This window comes from Hemitrygon akajei, unplaced genomic scaffold (genome assembly GCF_048418815.1).
Source record: "Hemitrygon akajei unplaced genomic scaffold, sHemAka1.3 Scf000123, whole genome shotgun sequence".
In the NCBI taxonomy this organism is placed as follows: Eukaryota; Metazoa; Chordata; class Chondrichthyes; order Myliobatiformes; family Dasyatidae; genus Hemitrygon; species Hemitrygon akajei.
Genome location: NW_027332009.1, coordinates 1,487,807 through 1,511,109, shown reverse-complemented (window position 1 = coordinate 1,511,109; position 23,303 = coordinate 1,487,807). Strand labels below are relative to the sequence as shown.

At 46.0% G+C, this 23,303-nt stretch overlaps 1 protein-coding gene across 1 annotated transcript; it reads right to left on the bottom strand.

Moving 5' to 3' along the window:
* Positions 1-258: 258 nt before the first annotated feature.
* LOC140723657 (zinc-binding protein A33-like) lies at positions 259-22,008 on the bottom strand. The gene is made up of 7 exons (XM_073038224.1): positions 21,978-22,008; positions 19,947-20,146; positions 19,159-19,254; positions 18,509-18,742; positions 16,828-16,850; positions 16,622-16,740; positions 259-809 (listed from the first exon to the last, which is right to left on the bottom strand). The coding sequence occupies exons 1-7, from the start codon at positions 22,006-22,008 to the stop codon at positions 259-261; spliced, it is 1,254 nt and encodes a 417-aa protein (XP_072894325.1).
* Between the last annotated feature and the right edge of the window lie 1,295 nt (positions 22,009-23,303).

The following is a 23,303-nucleotide window of genomic DNA, read 5'->3' as shown; positions in this document are numbered from 1 at the left end:
CCCCCGGAGCAGCACTGGCAAATCTACCCGCAAGGATGTTAGTCCCCCTCCAGTTCAGGGGCAAACCGTCCCGTCGGAACAGGTCCCACCTTCCCGGGAACAAAGCCCAATTGTCTAGAAACATGAAACTCTCCCTCCTGCACCATCTCCTTATCCACATATTTAGCTGCACTCTCCGCACATTTATATTTACAGCGACTTTACTCCTGACGCCGGTCCCGGGACCCGACCCGTTTACAGACCCGGAGCGGAACCGGATCAGACTTTCAGCCACTGGTTTCCATACCATGTCGCGAAGAGAGGATAAAGTTTCCCCGTGAATTTATTCCCAGTGAAGGTGCAGAGATGGGACTTGGTCTCCGCGTTGTAAAATGAAACTGTCCCGGACTCGTAAATGAGATAAACTCCCACCCTCCCGGGGATGGGACCGGCAGGGAGAGCGGACTTGGGGGAGGTAAGAACACGGAACACGAGATAACTCCGATGTAACACGTCACAATCCCGATATAACACGTCATTAACCCGCCCGATGACCCAGAATCCGGTCTCCGGACTCAGACTGAACCATCCCGTCCTCTTCACAGACTCTGCGGCAACTCCCAGAAACCAGACCCGATTCCCCGTCACCTCCACTTCCCAGTAATGTCTCCCCGATGTGAATCCCTCTGATCCCATCACACATTCCCAGTCTGTGAATCTCTTCCCGGTGTTAGGGAGATTCCTCCAGGTCCCGGTGTATCTCACACTCTTCCGATCCTCAGACACCTCGAGTCGCCAATGCGCCGTTTCCACATCCAGGGTGACAAAGACTGGAGGCAGAAGCAGAGAATTAGAGAGTCCCCCGGGATCGGGGGTAGACTCGGGCAACGCGGCCCCGGGGATCGGGGGACATCGGGCAGCGCGGCCCCGGGGAACGGGGGGAGACTTAGGCATCGCGGCCCCGGTGACTGGGGAAAGGCGGCTGGGCTTCAGGCGCAGTCAGGTAGCCGACGTGAACCTTTCCCGTGGTTTGCCCCGACGAAAGCGGATGGACAACTAATGTCTCCCCAAGGGTTTTCCGCTGGACGGAGAGCAGAGATTTCCCGATCAAACAGACACAAAATGCTGGAGGAACCGAGCGGATCAGGCAGCATGTGTGGAGAGAGATGGACAGTCTACATTTCAGGTCGTCATCTCACTTAAGAACAGAAATAAATAGGGGAGATAGACAGCAGAAACGAGTGCATGTGAGTGAATGGATTTAAACAGGAGGTCACAGAGGCTCTTCGGCCCCACTTGTTCGTGCCGACCAGCTTTAATAAGCTGGTCCCATTTGCCCATTATTCCTTTTCCCCTTTCTTATCCACGTCCCTGGCAAGATGTATTTTAAAACGTTGTTACTGTACCCACCTCTACAGTTGATCAAGGGCCTATTGTAAACTTAGATAATCCACTTCCCTCTCCACTACACCATGAATTTTAGTGTTTCTCAGAAACCAACTAACTTTGTCACTTACATTCTCATCCAAATCATTAATATGAATGACAAACAACCCGGCCCCAGCAGCGACCTCTGCAGGTCACTGGCCTCCAGTCCTCTGTGTGTAGGAGACACTCTGACAGACACTTCAATAGGCAAGGCACAGAGGGAGACTGACCTAATGCCGGCCAATGGGATGAATGTAGATGGGTAAATAGGTCAGTACAGAGGTGATGGGTCGAAGGGCACATTTCGATTCTGTACGGCTATGGTTCTGTGAACTGAATGGCGAAGAACCCCAACCCATCCCCCCCCCCCACGGGTGCTGAGAATTCCAAACAGTGACTTCTGACCCTTGACTCCTCAGACACAGGAAACATCCTCCCTGTATCCTGCCTGTTGACCCCGGAAAGAATTTCGTGTTTCTCTGAGATCTGCTCCCATTCTTCTAACCAGGGAACAGAGAACATGGAACAGTACAGTACAGGAACAGGCCCTTCAGTCAATGTTCACATTCATTTGTGTGTGTGAAGTGGGGGAGCGTGGAGGGTCCGAGACAGAAAATGTGCTAATGAGAACCAGTAGGGGAGAGATGAATGGCAGACTGAACCAGAACCAGGTGGTAGATTGGACAGGAAAGGAATGGAGGGTTATGGGCTGAGTGCAGGTCGATGGGACTAGGTGAGAGTAAGCCTTCGGCACGGACAAGAAGAACCGAGATGGCCTGTTTCCGTGCTGTTGTTATATGGTTATTGGTGGAAAGCCTGTTGGTGAACTGTGTGTGTAGATGTAATGAGATGGTGGAGGGGGATAAAGGTGGGACATGAGGATTCCTTTGTCCCCTTTCCCACAACCCCATCCCCCACAGCCCGTCATTAGGACAGGAAGAATTTGTAGGGACCCTTAAGCAACACAGATCTTGATGAAGTGTTTCAGCCCGAACTGTCAACAGTTGCTTCCTGTCCTGCTGAGTTCATCCAGCAGTTTGTGTGCGTGGCTCCACTTTAAATATACTCAATTACTTGGCCTCCACAGCTGCCTGTGGCAGACTGACTATCCTGTGGCTAAAGGAATTCCTCCTCATCTCTGTCCTAAATGGACGTTCTGTAGTCGGACGCTGTGCCTTCTGGTCCTCGACCCACCCACTACAGGAAATATCCTCCCGACATCAACTCTCTCCAGATAGGTTTCAGTGAGATCAGGCCGGGACCTTCACCAGGATCTGTGTCGCTTGAATTACCAGCATCTGCAGATTCTTAAAGCAGAAGTTGATAGGTAACCCTCTTGATTAGTCAGAGTCTCAAAATTTATGGGAAGGAGGCGGGATTATAGGGTTGAGGAGGCTAATAAATCAGCCAATTTTCTGAACTCCTATGAGTACAGGCCCAGAACCATTAAACACTCCTCATATGTTAACTCTTTCATTCCCGGAATCATTCTTGTGAACCCCCTGGACTTTCTCCAATGCCAGCACATCTTTTCCGATAGAAGCTACCCAAAACTGGTCACAATACTCCAAGTGTGGTCTGACCAATGCCTTATAAAACCTCAGCATTACATCCTTGCTCTTGTATTCTATTCCTCTCGAAATGAATTCTGATATTGAGTTTGCCGATCTTACTACTGACACAAACTGCAGTTTGACATGTAGGGAATCCTGAACAACGACATCCAAGTCCCTTTGCGCTTCTGATTTTTGAATTTTCTCTTTATTTTCAAAATTGTCTATGCCTTTATTCCTTCTACCAAAGTGCATGCACGACTTCCCTACTCGATAATCCATCTATCACTTATTTGCCCATTTCCTGATCTGTCTCTGTCCTTCCCCAGATTCCGAGCTTCTGCAGCACTACTTGCTCCTTCACCTATCTTCATATCATCTGCAAGCTTGGCCACAAAGGCAACAATTCTGTCATCCAAATCATTCTTTGTCTATCTTGGCTTTGTGTTCCTCAAAGAATTCCAACAGATTCGTCAGGCAAGATTTCCCCTTAAGGGAAGGCTTTGCCCTATTTTATCATGAACTTCCATGTACCCAAAAGCTCGTCCTTAATAGTGGACTCCAACATCTTCCCAAGCAGACCACATCCAGACTAACTCACGTATAATTTTCTTTCCTCAGCTGCTCTCCCTTCTTAAAGTCTGAGGTGACCTTTCCAATTTCTAACAATCTTGAATGACCAAGTATCAAGTGATTCTTTAAAGATCTTTACTAATGACCCCATATTCTCTTCAGCTAACTCTTTCTGAATACCGGGGTGTGGTCCATCTGGTCCAGGTACCTTCAGTCCTTCAATCGTCCCACGCACTTTCTCCTCAGTAACAGCAACAACAATCATTTCTGTCCCCTAACACTCTCACATTTCTGACATACAGTTGGTATCTTCAAAAGTGACACATAATACTAAATAGGTACCTCTGCCATGTCTTTATCTCACATTTCTCCTCTCCATGTCATTTTCTAGGGGTCCAATATCCACTCTCACCTCTCTTTTACTCTTTACATTTTCTGTCCTCTTGAGTATTGTTGGCGAGCTTTCCCTCATATCTCATTTTCACTCCTTATGGCTTTGTCATTCCTTTCTGTTAATGAACAGAATTTTCTTGATACTCCAACATCCGGCTGATTTTTGCTCTGTTGTATGCCCTCTCTTCTGCTTTTATGCTGTTTTTGACTTCCATTTATCATTCACAGTGAGGATTGACACAAAATATTAAATAAGTACCTCTGCCATGGCTTTTATCGCATTTCTCCTCTCCGGTGTCATTTTCCTGGGATCTAATATCCATTCTCGACTCTCTTTTACTCTACATTTTTGCGTCCTCTTGAATATTGTTGGTAAGCTTTCCCTCATATCTCATTGTCACTTCTTATGGCTTTGTAATTGCTTTCTGTTGATGATCAAAACCTTCTCAATACTCCAACATCCGGCTAATTTTTGCCCTCTCTTTCTCTTTTATGCTATCTTTGACTTCCCTTGTCAAACACGGTTACCTCATCCTCACTGTATAATACTCCATCATCTTTGGGATTTATCTATCCGAATTGCGCCTGGAACACCAGTCTTTGTTGTTCTGCAATCATCCCTGCTCATGTCCCTTCCTATCTACTTTGGTCAGTTCCTCCCTCATGTCCCTGTAACTAACTTTACTTCTCTCTAATACTGAAGCATCTGAATTTATCTACTTCTCAAACTCTGCTGTGAATTCTGTCATTTTATGATCACTGCTTCCAAAGGTTTTTTTTTTAACTGAATCTCCCAATCTGGTTCATTATACATACCCCTCTCTAGAATTGTCTTTCTCCCATTGGGCTCAACCACAACCTGTTCTAAAAAATCATCTCGGGGCATTCTACAAATTCCCTATCCTCAAATGTAGCACCAACATAATTTTCCCAATCTACCTGCATGTTAAAATCCCCCATTCTGACCGTCACCTTGTCCTTTTTTTCCATCTGATGGTGTAATTTGTATCCCATTTCTATCCTGGCTACTATTTGAAAGTTTGTATATATCTCCCATCAGTTCTTTTTACCCTTGCAGTTTGTTAACTCTACCCAGAATGATTCTGCATCTTCCAATCCTATGTTACCTCTCTTGACGGATTTCATTTCATATTTTACCAACAGACCCTCCCCAGCCTCTCTGCCTACCTGCCTGTCCTTTGAATACAAGGTGTATCCTTGAATGTTGAGCTTCAAGCCAGGATCTCCTTTCCACCACAACTCAGTGACGCCAACGTTGTATCTGCCAATCTCTACCTGTGCCACAACATCATCTACCTTATTCCGTATACTGGTGCATTCAAATACAACACCTTCAGTCCTGTATTCATCAGACTATTCGACACGCCCACATGAACTTAACCAGGGCCTTTGATGTTGATGATAGACCACACGTGGGGTATTGTCTACATTTCTGGTTCCCCGAATATGGGGTGGATGCCATTACACTGGACAGGAAGCTTCATGAGGATGTTACCCGGACTGGGGGGCTTAGGTTAAAAACAGAAAGTGTATAAGATTGAGCTATTTAGCTGTAGTGTAGGAGGTTGAGGGGTGACCCCTTATTGAGGTAAATACATTCATAAGGGGCTCATATAAAGTGAGCCTTTTTCCGAGAAATGGGAGTACAGAACCAGAGGGATCAGATTGAATGTGAAAAGGGAAATTTTATGAGGGATCTATAGGGCAACATTCTCACAGAGAGTGAGGTAGGTGAATGGAATTTGCCAGCAGACGCTGTAGAAACAGGTATAAATAAAATATTTTAAAATAAATTTCTTCAGGTACATAGATAGGAAATGGTTAGGGTAATATGGGGCAAACACACACAAATGGACATGCTCAAGAAGACATCTTAGTCTTGCAGATTGATGAAGTGGGCCGTGAGTTCAACATCTGGCAAACCCTCCCAAATCATCCTCCTGAGGAATCTCACCCCGGAGTCTGTCTGTGAAGTGTTGAAGTGACGTCACGTCAGAGGGCAGCTCAATCCCTCAGAACAGACAGACTGGGTAAAGACAGCATATTTCAATCCTAAATCGGAATGTGTGTGTGTGTGTGTGTGTGTGTGTGTGTGTGTGTGTGTGTGTGTGTGTGTGTGTGTGTGTGTGTGTGTGTGTGTGTGTGTGTGTGTGTGTGTGTGTGTGTGTGTGTGTGTGTGTGTGTGTGTGTGGTAAATGTCAGTGGGTGTGTGTACACATGGAAGGAGAGTTTGCACATTGAAGTATTTTTATGTCACAGTGTGTCATCACATGTCTGGTGTGTATTGACAATGTGTGACATGTGTGAGTTGTTTAAATAAATAAATTACTGTCTCTGCAGAGATTGGTTTCCAGGTTATTGAGGGGAAAAACAACGTAAATTGCTGAGGCTCTGACTAAAATCTGCCAATCCTTCCTGTGTGTGTGTGTGAGGGAGCTTTGCCAGGCCGGTTATGCTGTGTGTGCTTCTCCCGAGATGAAATCTTGACCCATTTCAATGCTTGTTGGTGTGTCCGAGCTCATTCTCACAATGCTTCAATGTAGTGGTCTGATCACCATAAGACATAGGAGCTGAATTAGGCCATTTGCCTATCTAGTCTGCTCCGCCATTCAATCATGGCTGATCCTTTTTTTCCCTCCTCAGCCCCACTACCTGGCCTTCTCCCCGTAACCTTTGATGCTGTGTCCAATCTAGAACCTATCAAGCTCTGCCGTAAATACACACAACAAGTTCCACAAATTCACCAGCCGCTGGCTCAAATTTCTTCGCAACTGTTTTACATAGACCCCCCTCTATCTTGAGGTTGTGCCCTCTTGTCCTAGACTCCCAACCATGGGTAACATCCTTTCCATATCGACTCTGTCTAGGACTTTCAATATTCCGGGTTTCTTTGAGATCCACCCTCATCTTTCTAAATTCCAGTAAGTACAGACCCAGAGCTATCAAAGTTCCTCGTATGATAACACTTTCATCCCTGGAATCATCCTTAAGAAATGAACCTTCTGCAATGCCAGCACATTTTTTCTTAGATGAAGAGCCCAAAATTGGTCACAATACTCAAGGTGAGGCTTCACCAGTGCCTTATACAGCCTCAGCATCACATCCCTGCTCTTGAATTGAATGCTGTCTAAACCCCTTGAATTGAATGCGAACGTTGGATTTGCCTTCCTCACCACTGACTCTACCTGCAATTGAACATTTAGGTTGTTCTGCAGAATGACTGCTAAGTCCATTTTCATCTCAGCTTTTTGGGTTTTCTCCCCATTTAAAAAATAATATGTACATTACTTCTGCTACCAAAGTGCATGACGATGCATTTTCCAACATTGTATATAATTTTCAGCTTTCTTGCCTATTCTCCTCATCCAAGCCCTTGTGCAGCCTACCTGTTTCCTCAACACTACCGGCCCTTCCACCAATCTCCGTATCATCTGCAAACCTGGAAACAACGCCATCTATTCTAGGACAAGAGGGCGTGATTTCAGGATCGAAGGACGTCCTTTTAGAACTGAGATTCGGAGAAATTACTTTCGTGACTGGGTGGAAAATCTGTGGAATTTACTGTCACAAGCGGCTGTGGAGGCCAAGTCATATTTAAGGCAGAGATATATAGGTTATTGATTAGCCAGGGCATCAAAGGGAATGGGGTGAAAGCAGGGGAGTGGGAATAACCGGAAGAATTGGATCAGACCATGATTGAATAGTGGAGCAGACTCGATGGGCCGAATGGCCTACTTCTGCTCCTATAGAGGTCTATTCCATCAGTAAATCTTGATATACAGCATAAAATGAAGGTGTCCTAACACAGACCCCTGTGGAACAATAGTATCTGGTAGCCAACCAGAAAGGGATCCCTTTACTCTCATTCGCTGTTTCCTACAAATCACCCGATGTTCTAACCATGCCTGTAACTTTTCTGTAATACCATGAGCTCTTAACTTGCTTCATGTGTGGCACCTTGTCAAAGGCCTTCTGAGATTCCATATATACAACATCCACTGCATCCCCTTTATCTATCCTACTTGCAATCTCCTCAAAGAATCCCAACAGGTTTGTCAGGCAGGATATCCCCTTAACAAAGCCATGCTGACTTGTCATATCTTGTCCAGGGTCACCAGGTATTGCATAACCTCATACTTAACAATTGACACTAGCTTCTTCACAACCACAGGGGTGATGTTAACTGGTCTATAGTTTCCTTTCTGCTGCCTTCCTCCTTAATAAAAGAGTTGAGTGAAATTTGCAATTTTCCAGTCCTCTGGCATCATGCCAGGGTCCAATGATTTTTGAAAGATCATTTGAAATGCCTCCACAATGTCTACCACAACCGCTTTCAGAACCCTAGGGTGTAGTTCATCTGGTCCGGGTGACTTATGTACCTTCAGGTCTTTCAGCTTTTTGAGAACCTTCTCCCTTGTAACGGTAACTGCACTCACTTCCCTTCCCTCACACTCTTCACCATCTGGCACAGCGCTAGTGTCTTCCACAGTGAGGACTGATGCAAAGTACTTATTTAGTTCATCTGTCATCTCTTTACCCCGTTATTATATATATGTCCTCATTTTCTAGCGGGCCTATATCCACTTTTAGTAGACAATAGACTATAGGTGCAGAAGTAGACCATTCGGCTCTTCGAGCCTGCACCGCCATTCTGAGATCATGGCTAATCATCTACTATCAATACCCGGTTCCTGCCTTGTCCCCATATCCCTTGATTCCCCTATTCATAAGATACCTATCTAGCTCCTTCTTGAAAGCATTCAGAGAATTGGCCTCCACTGACTTCCGAGGCAGTGCATTGCAGACCCCCACAACTCTCTGGGAGAAGAAGTTTTGCCTTAACTCCGTCCTAAATGACCTATCCCTTATTCTTAACCATGCCCTCTGGTACTGGAGACTCCCAGCATCTGGAACATATTTCCTGCCTCTATCTTGTCCAATCCCTTAATAATCTTATATGTTGCAATCAGATCCCCTCTCAATCTCCTTAATTCCAGCGTGTAAAAGCCCAGTCTCTCTAACCTCTCTGCGTAAGACAGTCCGGACTTCCCAAGAATTAACCTCGTGAATCTACTTTGCACTTCCTCTACAGCCAGGATATCCTTCCTTAACCCTGGAGACCAAAACTGTACACAATACTCCAGGTGTGGTCTCACCAGGGCCCTGTACAAATGCAAAAGGATTTCCTTGCTCTTGTACTCAATTCCCTTTGTAATAAAGGCCAACATTCCATTAGCCTTCTTCACTGCCTGCTGCACTTGCTCATTCACCTTCAGTGACTGATGAACAAGGACTCCGAGATCTCTTTGTATTTCTCCCTTAACTAACTCTACACCATTCAGATAATAATCTGCCTTCCTGTTCTTACTCCCAAAGTGGATAACCTCACATTTATTCACATTAAACGTCATCTGCCAAGTTTCTGCCCACTCACTCAGCCTATCCAAGTCACCCTGAATTCTCCTAACATCCTCATCACATGTCACACTGCCACCCAGCTTAGTATCATCAGCAAACTTGCTGATGTTATTCTCAATGCCTTCATCTAAATCGTTGATGTAAATCGTAAACAGTTGTGGTCCCAATACCGAGCCCTGTGGCACCCCACTGGTCACCACCCACCATTCCGATAAACACCCATTCACCGTTACCCTTTGCTTTCTAACTGCCAACCAGTTTTCTATCCATGTCAATGCCCTGAACTCTGAGTTTACCCACCAATCTCCTATGTGGGACCTTATCAAATGCCTTCTGAAAATCGAGGTACACTACATCCACTGGATTTCCCTTGTCTAACTTCCTGGTTACATCCTCGAAAAACTCCAAAAGATTAGTCAAACATGATTTGCCCTTGGTAAATCCATGCTGGCTCGGCCCAATCCTATCACTGCTATCTAGATATGCCCCTATTTCACGTTTAATAACGGACTCTAGCATCTTCCCCACTACTGATGTTAGGCTGACAGGACGATAGTTCTCTGTTTTTTCCCTCCCTCCTTTCTTAAAAAGTGGGATAACATTAGCCATTCTCCAATCCTCAGGAACTGATCCTGAATCCAAGGAACATTGGAAAATGATTACCAATGCATCCGCAATTTCCAGAGCCACCTCCTTTACTACCCTGGGATGCAGACCGTCTGGACCTGGGGATTTGTCAGCCTTCAGTCCCATTTCCTTCCTAATGTCAATCTGTTTCATTTCCTCTGTTACCCTATGTCCTTGGCCCATCCAAGGGAGATTGCTTGTGTCTTCCCTAGTGAAGACAGATCTAAAGTACTTATTAAATTCTTCTGCCATTTCTCTGTTTCCCATAACAATTTCACCCAATTCATTCTTCAAGGGCCCAACATTATTCTTAACTATCTTCTTTCTCTTCACATACCTAAAAAAGCTTTTGCTATCCTCCTTTATATTCCTGGCTAGCTTGCGTTCGTACCTCATTTTTTCTTCCCGTATTGCCTTTTTAGTTAAGTTCAGTTGTTCCTTAAAAATTTCCCAATCATCTGTCCTCCCACTCACCTTAGCTCAGTCATACATCCTTTTTTTTAATGCTATGCAATCTCTGACTTCCTTTGTCAACCACTGTGGCCCCTTTCTCCCTTTGAATCCTTCCTTCTCCGGGGGATGAACTGATATTGCACCTTGTGCATTCTTCCCAATAATACCTGCCATTGCTGTTCCACTGTCTTTTCTGCTAGGCTATCCGCCCAGTCAACTTTGGCCAGCTCCTCCCACTTGACTCCTTTGTCTCCTTTGTTCAACTGCAACACTGACACCTCCGATCTGCCCTTATCCTTCTCAAATTGCAGATAAATACTGATCATATTATGGTCACTACTTCCTAATGGCTCCTTTACTTCAAGATCGCTTATCAAATCCTGTTCATTACACAAGACTAAATCCAGAATAGCATTGTCCCTGGTCGGCTCTTGTAAAAGCTGTTCCAAGAATGCATCCCGTAGGCACTCTACAAACACCCTATCCTGGGGTCCAGCATCAACCTGATTCTCCCAGTTCACCTGCATGTTGAAATCCCCTATAACTACTGCGATATTACCTTTGCCACATGCCAATGTTAACTCCCTATTCAACTTGCACCCAATATCCATGCTGCTGTTTGGTGGCCTGTAGACAACACCTATTAGGGTCTTTTTGCCCTTACTGTTCCTCAGTTCTATCCACACAGACTCTACTTCTGCTGATCCAATGTCCCCCCTTGCAAAGGGCTGAATCTCATTCCTCACCAACAGGGCCACCCCACCCCCTCTGCCCACATTTCTGTCCCTTCGATAGCACGTATACCCTTGTACATTCATTTCCAAGGTCTGATCTCCCTGTAGCCATGTCTCCGTTATCCCAACAACATCATAGTTACCCATTCGCACCTGAGCTTCAAGCTCATCCGCCTTATTTCTGACACTTCGTGCATTCAGATATAGAATTTTTAGCCCATTTCCCCTCTCTCTGTTTAAATCGCTGCCTATTGTGCTTAACCCAGCTCTCCGAACTCCCATCGGGCTATATGCTCCTTGAATTTTGTTGTCCTTCCTAAATTTACTTATTCTTTCTGCACATTTAACTCCATGTTCCGTCAGACCATCCCTCTGTACATGTGTCCTCCTTATCACTTGTTCCGCCTCACCTTTCTCTACTACAGACTTAATATTCCGGAACCGTGTAGATAGATAGATAGATAGATAGATAGATACTTTATTCATCCCCATGGGGAAATTCAACTTTTTTTCCAATGTCCCATACACTTGTTGTAGCAAAACTAATTACATACAATACTTAACTCAGTAAAAAAATATGATATGCATCTAAATCACTATCTCAAAAAGCATTAATAATAGCTTTTAAAGAGTTCTTAAGTCCTGGCGGTAGAATTGTAAAGCCTAATGACATTGGGGAGTATTGACCTCTTCATCCTGTCTGAGGAGCATTGCATCGATAGTAACCTGTCGCTGAAACTGCTTCTCTGTCTCTGGATGGTGCTATGTAGAGGATGTTCAGAGTTATCCATAATTGACCGTAGTCTACTCAGCGCCCTTCGCTCAGCTACCGATGTTAAACTCTCCAGTACTTTGCCCACGACAGAGCCCGCCTTCCTTACCAGCTTATTAAGACGTGAGGCGTCCCTCTTCTTAATGCTTCCTCCCCAACACGCCACCACAAAGAAGAGGGCGCTCTCCACAACTGACCTATAGAACATCTTCAGCATCTCACTACAGACATTGAATGACGCCAACCTTCTAAGGAAGTACAGTCGACTCTGTGCCTTCCTGCACAAGGCATCTGTGTTGGCAGTCCAGTCTAGCTTCTCGTCTAACTGTACTCCCAGATACTTGTAGGTCTTAACCTGCTCCACACATTCTCCATTAATGATCACTGGCTCCATATGAGGCCTAGATCTCCTAAAGTCCACCACCATCTCCTTGGTCTTGGTGATATTGAGACGCAGGTAGTTTGAGTTGCACCATATCACAAAGTCCTGTATCAGTTTCCTATACTCCTCCTCCTGTCCATTCCTGACACACCCCACTATGGCCGTGTCATCAGCGAACTTCTGCACATGGCAGGACTCCGAGTTATATTGGAAGTCTGATGTGTACAGGGTGAACAGGACCGGAGAGAGTACTGTTCCCTGCGGCGCTCCTGTGCTGCTGACCACCGTGTCAGACCTACAGTCTCCCAACCGCACATACTGTCCCCACCTGTCCTTTATTCTTCATCACGCTATCCTCTCTCACATTCTGGATTCCTGCCCCCTGCAAATTTAGTTTAAACCACCCCGAGAAGCACTTACAAACTTTCCTGCAAGAATGTTAGTACCGCTCCAGTTCAGCTGTAAACCGTCCCGTCGCAACAGATCCCACCTTCCCTGGAACAAAGCCCAATTATCTAAAAACCTGAAGCCCTCCCTCCTGCACCATCCTCTCAGCCACGTATTAATCTGTATAATCCTTCTGTTCCTTGCCTCACTCGCACGTGGCACAGGTAGCAATCCTGAGATTGTTACCCTGGAGGTCCTGCTCTTCCGCTTTGCACCTAACTCCCTGAACTCCCTACGCAGGACCCCCTCACTCATCCTACCCACGTCGTTGTTCCCTACAAGGACCACAACATCAGGGTTCTTGCCCTCCCTCTCGAGAATAACCATCACCCGATCTGAGATGTCCCGGACCCAGGCACCAGGGAAGCAACATACCATCCAAGACTCCCGATCTTCCCCAAAAAATCTCCTATCTGCCCCCCCCCCCCGAGTACAGAACCCCTATCACCACCGCTCTCTTCTCTACCCTCCTCCCCTTCCTAGCCGAGGGTCCAACCTCAGTGCCAGAGACAGGACCACTGCAACTTGTTCCTGGTAGGTCATCCCCACCAACAGTATCCAAAACGGAATACTTATTATTGATGGGAACGGCCACAGGGGTGCTCTGCTCTCTCTGTCTGCTCCCCCTGCCTCTCTTGACTGTCACCCATTTGCCTACCTCCTGTCTTTTCAGTGTGACTACCTCCCGATAACTCTTATCTATCTCTGTCTCTGCCTCCCGATTGATCCGTAGTTCATCCAGCTCCTGCACCAATTCCCTGACTCGGTCTGATAGGAGCTGCAGCTGGATGCACCTTTTGCAGGTGTGGCCATCAGGGACAACTGTGTTGACCCTGACCTCGCACATACTGCATACGGAGCACACCACTGCTCTAACTGTCTCCCCCATTATCTGATTCCAGATTAGTCCGAATAAATGAAAAAAGTACCTACCGACCTTACCTTTTTCACCTCAGCAAGCACGTACTCAGGCTCACTGATTTCCTCTCACCGAAGTCCTCTTGCGCCGAAGCCCGCTGAGCCAAAGCCCAGCACTCTGCTCCCACGCACTCCGCTGCCCGCTCCTAAAAGTGGGCCACTTTTTAAACCCCGCGCTCGCCGCTGACGTCACCCGCGCCTACACAGTTTTACCTTCCTCCTCAGGTACTGTCCAGGTAGGTCCGACAGTCTCGGCCTACCTACAACGGCTGATCCTCCGATCTCCAGTCGTCTGTCGATCACGAGCACTCCTTGCTCCCACTCCGCTGCCCGCACCGACACTATACTCACCTTTCATCTCTATTTCATTTTTTTACAATACTTGAAACACAATTTGATACTGTTTGCTAGCTTGTTTTACAAAGACAGGTGTGTAAAAGGGGCCTTAAGGATTATTAAAGTCCTGGGTCACCCCAACCACAAAGTGTACCAGTTGCGACCATCCGGGAAACGGTACCACAACATAAAAGGCAGGACCAACAGGCTCCCGGGACAGCTTCCTCAACCAGGCCATCAGACTGCTTAACTTGTGCTGACACAACTGTATTTCTATGTTATATTGTCCAGCATGTTATACATATTATTTATCATAAATTACTATAAATTGCACATTGCACATTTAGACGGAGAGTAACGTAAAGATATTTACACCTGATGTATACAAAAGATATAAGTAATAAAGTCAATTCAATTCAAATCAATTCACGTGTAATTCCCCCCTCCCCAATCATTCTTTTAGTTCCTCACTGTAGGTAGTTAAAAGCTTCCCAATTCTCTGTCTTCCTACTAATTTTTGCTTTATTGTATTCCATCTCTTTTGGTTTTACATTAACTTGACTTCTCTTGTCAGCCACGTTTATACTATTTTGCCATTTGAGTATTTGTTTATTTTTGGAATACATCTATCCTTCACCTTTCTCATTTTTTCAGAAACTGACACCATTTCTGCTCTGCTCTCATCCCTGCCAGCATCTCCTTCCAATTTGCTTTGGCCAACTCCTCTCTCAGACCACTGTAATTTCTTTCACTTCTCTGAAATACTACAATGACAGACTTTACTTTCTCCTCATCAAATTTCAAGTTGAACTCAGTCATGTTGTGAGCACTGCTTCCTAAGGTTTCTTTTAACTACTCACCTCTGGTTCAATACATAACACCCAATCCAGTAGAGCTGTTCCCCGAGTAGGCTCAATGACAAACTGCTCTAGAAAGCCATCACACTGCATTCAACAAACTCACTCTCTTGAGATCCTTTACCAACCTGATTTTCCCAATTGACCTGCATGTTGAAATCTCCCATGATTATCATAACATTGTCCTTTTCATCAGCCTTTTCTATTTCCAGTTGTAATTTGTGGGCCTCAACCCCTGACTGTTGGGAGGCCTGTATATGACTGGTGTCAGTGTCATTTTTACTTTTGCAGTTCCTTACCTCAACCCACAAGATTCAACATCTTCCAATCCTATGTCACATCTAGCTGCTGATTTACCAGCAGAGCCGCGCCACCCCATTGGCCTTCCTTCCTTCCTTCCTCCGATACATTGTGTAACCTTGAACATTCCGATCCCAACTACAACCATCCTTCAGCCACGATTCCGTGATGGCCACAACATCACATCTGACAATCGGTAATAGTGCAACAAGATCATCCACCTTATTTCTCATACTCCATGCATTGAGATATAACACTTTGTATACTGTATCTGCTACCCTTTTTAATTCTGCATCTCTAATGAATTGATACTCACCCTGCTGGCTGCCATTTTGTCCTCTCATCTGTCCGCCCTATCTGACAGTCTGACTGCACGCTATTTTGCATTTTCACCAGAAGTCCTATCCCTTCACTCCAATTTCCAACCCCACCCCCACCAGATTAGTTTAAACCCTCCCCAACAGATCTATCAAACCTCTTTGTGAGAATATTGTTCTCCCTCGGGTCGAGGTGCGACCCATTCCTTTTGGGCAGGTCATTCCTCCACCAGAACAGATCCCGATGATCCAAGAACCTGAATCCCTGTCCCTAGCACCATCTTCTCAGCCATGTTTATCTGTCAAATTATCCTGTTTCTACCCTCACCAGCACGTGGCACAGGTAGCAATCCAGAAATTACAACCCTGGGGGTGCTGCTTCTGAGCTTTCTACCAAGCTCTCCAAATTCTATTTTCAGGACCTCTTTGCTTTTACTTCCAATGTCATTGTCCCAAAATTTACCAAGGTATCTGGCTCTTTTCCCTCCCTCTCTAAATTGCTGCAGACACGATCCGAGACATCCCTGACCCTGGCACCCAGGAGGCAACATAACATTCAGGTATCGCCTTCACATCCACAGATTCTACTGTCTGTTCCCCTGACGATTGAGTCCCCTGTCAGTACAGCTCCCCGCTTCTCCATCTAACATCAGTGAGAGTTGCGGGTTCAGGAGGGGGTGGGGTGAAGACCTGTGTCAGTCAGAGTCTGCACTCACAGCGCACGAAGGACATGTGTATTTTCCTGACAATCCTGGTAACCACACTGATGCCCGCTTTTATTCCCTACAATATCATTAAGTCAGTATTAAATTCCCAGCTCTTGTGGAAGGACTCAAGCTCATGTTTTGGCGTGTTAGTGCAGTGTGCCTGGTATCAGGACACAATGGTTCATCTACCAGTCCCGTGTATTGGTTGTATTGTGACCCTGTGCTGGTGCGTCCAGGGGTCTGACATCTCCAGCTGACCATGTGACAGTGATTGCCCCCACTCGGTGCAGTTGATGTGGAATAAACTTTAGTTCCCTTTCACCCCATTATTACAGCCAATGCTTGCCTCAGATGTAACTTAATTGTGTCTCATAAACAAGAAAAAATGAATCTCTGTAAGTTTTACCTCGGTTAATGGCATCAAGTGTTTCTCTCAGCACTGTGTTCAACAAATAGAGGTGATCGAATTTTTCAACCGGTAGGGCCTCATCTGTCACTGACAATTCCTGGACATCGTCACTGATTCTGTAAATATTAAACTGCTGGTGATAAACTAGAATTTTGAACTATTTCACAAATCCATACAGGGTTTCAGTAAAGACCATGTCCTACCTCCTGTTTCGACAAGCTTCCTCCTGAAATAATAAAGCACAAATCTGATTAGACTTGGACCTACTATCCACATCATGAATTTCATCCAACTCATTACAAGCTGTTGGAAATTCCCATTCCTACTGTCACAAACACACACCAGCAATACAGAACCACGGGGTAAATTACAGGAAAAGTTTCTGAATGTCAGACCATTACTGAGCGGATGAAACTTACAGGAAAGGCAGGACAGGCTGTGCATTACCATCTGGAAAAGATGTCAGAATGATTAAATGGAACAATTTAAGATTAGTGATGGATTTGATTGCGCTAAGGTGGAAAAAGTACCTCATTATGGCTCACACGAGAGGACACAGGTGCTTGGAAGTAGTACGGAGGAGATGTCGGGTAAGTGTTTTGGAATGGGTGGAATGAGCTGTCGGCAACGAAGGTGGAGGCGGATGCGATAGGGTCTTTCACAAGACTCCTACACAGGTACATGGAGCTTGGAAAAATAGAGAGCTATGTGTATCTCGAGGTAATTTCTAAAGTAAGTAGATGTTCGGCACAACATTGTGGGCCAAAGAGACTGTATTGTGCTGTAGGTTTTCTTTGTTTCTATGTTTCTATTTATGGGGAGACCTTCAGTCCAAGATAAAATGCCAGGAGGTTTTTAGTAAATCCCACAAGAAATTTAGTGAAGAGGATGTGGAACTCAACGCCACAGTGGTGGTTGAAATGGATGAGCAGAGATTGAATGTAATGGGGAGGCTGGATAAACACGTGAGGGACCAGGGTGTTCAGGGCACTGTTGCTGGTTGTGGTGAGTAGGTGGCAGGAGGCTTGTACAGAGGGGAAATTGATAGAAGATGGACCGAATGGCCTGCTCATGACAGAGAATGGGACACAATCCCATGTAAAACTTATCTGAAAAGGTAGAAACAGTGTAAGTTTCCGTAATCTGATGGAATCCGGATGTGGAGGTTAAGTCTGATGTGTGGGTCACATTCTTTGTTCTCACTGATTGACAGAGAGACTCTCACACCCACCGCACCGGACATACTCACAGCCTATGACTGGAACTGGGTGTTAATGTGAGTTTTAGAGGATATTTAATGAGGTAATTAAAGACACAATCAGCACCTCTCTGTTATGATCAGAGTAAATCATTTCAGAAAAAATTACATTCTGTCCTGGGATGTACAGAAGTTGTGGAAGCCCAGTTTTGGGGAAACAACAACCCTGAATAGTTGTCGGTGAGAAACAGTTTATTGACATTTGTAAATGCTGTGTGTAGGAGCAACACATCTGTTTTCTGTCTGCATTGTATTCTGTGTTACGTGTTTATTACGATAATCAGTCACGTGAGTGGGGACCTGGTGAAAGTGAAGGGAATAAGTTACATATTTGTACTTTGCTCTGGGCTGTTTTGAGCCTGCGACTGGCAGATGCCATATCTTATGTTGACCGATTCATTGCAGTTTAATTTACGATGTATTATGCTGAAATTTCATTGCTTAAATATTGTATGTTGCTGATAAAGAATCGAATATCTGTCTCCGATCTGTCTAACACTCTGTGTGAGGACACCAGCAGCGGCAATTGATTTGGTAGAATTGGCCGCTGTGCTGTGTTTATTTCAAATATACCACTGTTCATTTAGTTCAATTTTAAATTAACAAATTGAAATGTAATCCCTCACCTTGAGAAATATCACACCGTCTTTTTGATCTATCTGTTCCTTTAACTCTGAGATTTCCTCCTGAATAATCCTGATATTCTCTTGAATCTTAAGAAGATTTTTCTCCATTGGGTTGAGAATCCTCTTCTCTTCTTCCCTGAGATCCCTGAGTAAACTCTGCTCTTTCTCAGTGATAATCTGGCGCAGTTCAGCAAACTGGGATGTGATGTGGGATTGAAGGCTGTGTGACTGTTTCTGTCAAATGAAAGGTGAAGATTAGTTTACTGTATTGCTGTGTTGTATTTCCTTATGACATCAAGGTGACCATTCGGTCCATTTGGGTCTATACTACTTCTGAGACATTCCCATCAACCCCATTCCCTCACGTTTTCCTGAAACCTATTCTCCCCATTGACCCATTAACTCCCACCTGATTCACATACACCCTTCCCCACCCTCACAGGGATAACTTTAATTAACCATTTATCCAGCTTGTCCTTGGAAAGTGTCTGAAACTGTCATGGCCACAGGGAGAGCATGCAAACTCCACACAGACAGCAGCAGAGGGCAGGATCGAACCTAGGTCACTGGAGCTGCGATACTCGGCTATTCTGCATTAAATGGAGCAAAACTCGACAGTAATATCAGAAATTCCGCTCAGGAAGCCTCACCCGAACTCCGGATATCTTCTCTTTCTGTTGCTGCTCCTTTTCCTGGAAGTCTGATTTCTTTTTTGTGAGAGAGTCTAAGGAAGATTTTAGCTGATCCTGGAAGTCAGAGAGTGAAGGAAATAGAAACAAAGATGCATCAAAAGAAACAGGTGATCAAACCCGATTTTCACACAAAATGCCGGAGGAACTCAGTGAGTCAGGTAGCATCTATGCAGGGGAAATAAACAGTCGGTGTTTCGGGATGAGACCCTTCATTAGGACTGGGAAGGAATGGGACAGAAGCCAGAATATAAAGGTTGGGGATGAGAACCAGCTGACAGGTGACGGGTGAGACAACGTGAGGGGGAACGTGGGGGAGGGTGATGAAGTGAGAAGCTGAGAGGGGACAGGTGGAAGAGGTAAAGGGCTGGAGAAGAAGGAATCTGATACGAGAGGATAATCGATCATGTTAGAAACGGGAGGAATGCGACTGATTGGGTCCTGCGTGATGACGAGGGAGGAGGTGTAGGAATCAGATGTTGCAATTGTCCCGCTCGCAGGCATCAGTGACAGGAGGGAGATCAGTGGAGAGGATCTGGTGGATAAGGGAGTTATGTAGACAGCGATCCCTACAGAGCCTGGAGACTTGTGGGGAGGGAGTGGAGGGGGGTTGTTGGAGGGAAAGATGTGCTTGGTGGTGGAATCCCTTTGGGGATGGGGAACGATATGTTGCGAAGAACGATATGTTGGTTATGGAGGCTCGTGCGGTGTTGAGGATGGAGTGAGTATCGATTCAGGGTTAGTTTTACCTTGCAGATTTTAACAGCTTCTTTAATCGGCTTGAAGCGGTGCGCCCTGTGTTCCTGCGCGTCTCTACAGACCAGACAGATCAGTGTCTTGTCCGTTTCACAAAACAGCTTCAGTTCTTCCTCATGTTCCTCGCAGTGACGTTTACTTTCCTTCCCTTTCGGATTCAGGTTTAGGTTTCGAGCTTTTTCGGCCAGATTTGCTAAGGCCCGATTGACCTTGAGGGTGCGGTCAGCAAACTCCTCTCTACAATCCGGGCAGGAGTTTCTCTCCCCCCTTTCCCAACACCGTGTGATACAAGAGCGACAGAAGTTGTGTCCGCACTCCAGTATAACCGGATCGGTGAAGAAGTCCAGGCAGACGGGACAAATTGTCTCCTCGGTCCAACTCTCGGCCTGTCCTTTCGAAGCCATGTTAACTCCCAGCACTCGCTGATTCGGAATGCTTTCACTTTCGGGGAGCTGCTGATCCCCTGCAGTACCGCGATTGTCCACTACGCGCGCTGCAGTCTCAGGGAGTGAACATTATGTTGCTGGATGTGTTCAATGGGAAGTAATAGTGGTAATTTCCATCGCAGCGTGGGATTAGCAACATAGTAAACAGATCAGAACATAAATGAAAACTCGGTAATGGACTGTCTACGCCCGGCTGCGAAAGAAGAGGAGTTGGGCCTGGGTTTGCAACCTCATCCCGAAAAGTTGCAGTGCACAGAACTCGAACTCAAAGGCCTCATCCCTGAGATCGGACAGACCTTCCCCTGGAAGACGATTGAAGTCGTGTAGTGAAAGGAGAAGCCACAGGGCCAGAACCCTTCGCCCTGGACAGGGGGACTCTGACGAGCTGCTGTTGACGGCCTGTGCTCCATAACAGAAATGAAGCCGGACAGAAGAGCCTAGTTCAGTCTGAGGCAGGACTGAAAGGGACAAGTTCTGAAAAGAAAGGCACAAGAAACTGCAGATGCTGGAATCTCGAGTAAGAAACTCGAGGGACTGAGCGGTTCAGGCAGCATCTTTGGAGAGAAATGTAAAATCGACTTTCAGGTCGAGATCCTTCAGCTGGACTGTCTCAACCCGAAATCTCGATTGCCATTTCCCTCAGATGTTGCCTGATCCATTGAGTTCCTCCAGCAGCTAGTTTTTTATTTTTTTTTTCTCGCGGTGTAAAGAGAGTCAGACTGGGGTATAAAACCGGGTTTAATTAACTATTTAAACAACTATTAAATTACTTCATGCCATGAAAGTGGGGATGTCGAGAGAATATTGTGCTGTGACAAGACGGATGCTGTGGCTGCAGGGAAAGGACAGGACTGGACATTCCACGTCACAGGGTTGAAAAGATTATTTTGGTCGGTGAAGTACTGAGGAAACTTTTTGACTTTACCCATGTCTGTCCCAGCTCCAGTGAAAGGCCAGTTTCCACAATTCTGGACAGAGCCCAGACGTTGATGTTTTTAAAAATCAAAAATAAGCATTATTTGCCATGAAATATTCACAGGGATAAACCGTGCAATGTCTTTACCCGAGGATCAGTGAGACTTCTGTCACGCAGCTGCTGTGGCACAGGCCCTTGCATCTTTCTCCACAGATCTTCGGCAGCCCACAGTCCGCAAAGAGGTGAGTGACCGTCTCGTCTCCACTGCAGTAATCTCGGGGCAGCGCGCTGTGGGAGTGATCTCCGGGCATGCAGCAAGGATCAGACTGGGAGGGACCCTCTCGCCGCCAGACAGGCGAAGATTGGCACGATGATCAGACTATTTCATCGCCCTCCTGATGAACCGACACAAGGTGTTGGATTCGGCCCGGTACATCCCGGGTGGATCCTCCCAACCACTGAGCACATCGACATAAAACGCTGTCGGAGTAGAGCAGCATCCACCATCGGAGATGCTCACCACCCAGGCCAGGCTCTTTTCTCGCTGCTGCAATCAGGGAGAAGGTACAAGAGCCTCAGTTCCCGCACACCAGGTTCAGGAACAGTTACTACCCCTCAACCATCAGGCTCGGGAACAACAGAGGGTAACAACACACACTTACCGTCCATTGAGATGCTCCCAGAACCAAACATCATATCAAAATGAGTGAAATCGGAGGTGGTTTGAATGAGACTGATCGCATTGGGCCTGTCTCAGAATTAGAGAAGTAAAAGGGACAGGCTCAATCTCACAGGATATTGACAGGGTCGGAGCAGGAATGATGTTTCCCCTGGCTGGACTGTGGAACCAGGGTTCACAGACTGAATATCACAGTTCACCTCAGCAGGACTGAGATGAGGAGAAATTTCCTCAACAGTGGAAATTTGGAATTTTCTCCACATTTTGGGGCTCAGCGCTGATGGGGACATTGCAGGAAAGTGGTGTTGAGGTTAAAGGTCCGACATGGAGAGGGTACAGATGAATTTCACAAGGATGATTCCAGGAATGAAAGGGTTATTATACGAGGAATATTTGATGTCTGTGTGTCTGTACTCGGTTGAATTCAAAATGGTGAGGGGAATCTGATTGAAACCTTTTGAATGTTAACAGGTAGACAGAGTAGATGTGGAAAGGATATTTCCCATGGTGTGAGAGTCTCGGACAAGAGGCACAGCCTCAGGATAGGAGGGGCGCCCTTTGAAAACTGAGAATCGGAGAAATGTCTTCAGACAAAGCGTGATGAATTTGTGGAATTTGTTGCCACATGCAGCTGTGGAGGCTACCTCGTTGGGTGTTTTTAAGGCAGAGATTGATAGGTTATTGACTGGACATGACATCAAAGGTCACGGGGAGAAGGCCAGGAACTGGGGGTGAGGAGGGAAAAAAGGATCAGCCATGAATGAACGGCGGAGCAAACTCGATGGGCCAGATGGCCTAATTCTGCCCCTATGTCTTATGGTCTTATAGTGTTACGTTCCGTGGGGCAGAACAGGCACAAGGGGCCGAATAGTCACACCTCCTCCTGTTTCTTATTTTCTAATTCACGAGTTTACCTTTGCGCCTTGTTCTCCCTTGGCCTTCAGCCTGTCGGATTGCACAGGGGAGCGGTGAGAGCTCCGGAGATCCATCGGCAGCCGCTGCGGTTATTTCATGTTCCTGTTATTTATCGCTATTTATTTGTTTGCATTTGCACAGTTTGTTGTCGTCTGCACTCTGGCTGGTCTTTCACTGATCCAGTTATAGTTACTATCCTGCAGATTTTCTCCTTATTTCCGCAGCAAAGTGCTTCTCGGGGTTGTATGTATGTGGTGACTTATCTGAACTCTGATAATAAAATCGACTTTGAACTTTGAGCCTCGGGGAACTTGCTCTGTTACTGAGAACAAACTGTGACTGACATCTCCAGCTCCCGGTAGCAGCCCGTCCTCAGACACACTCACAGCCAATC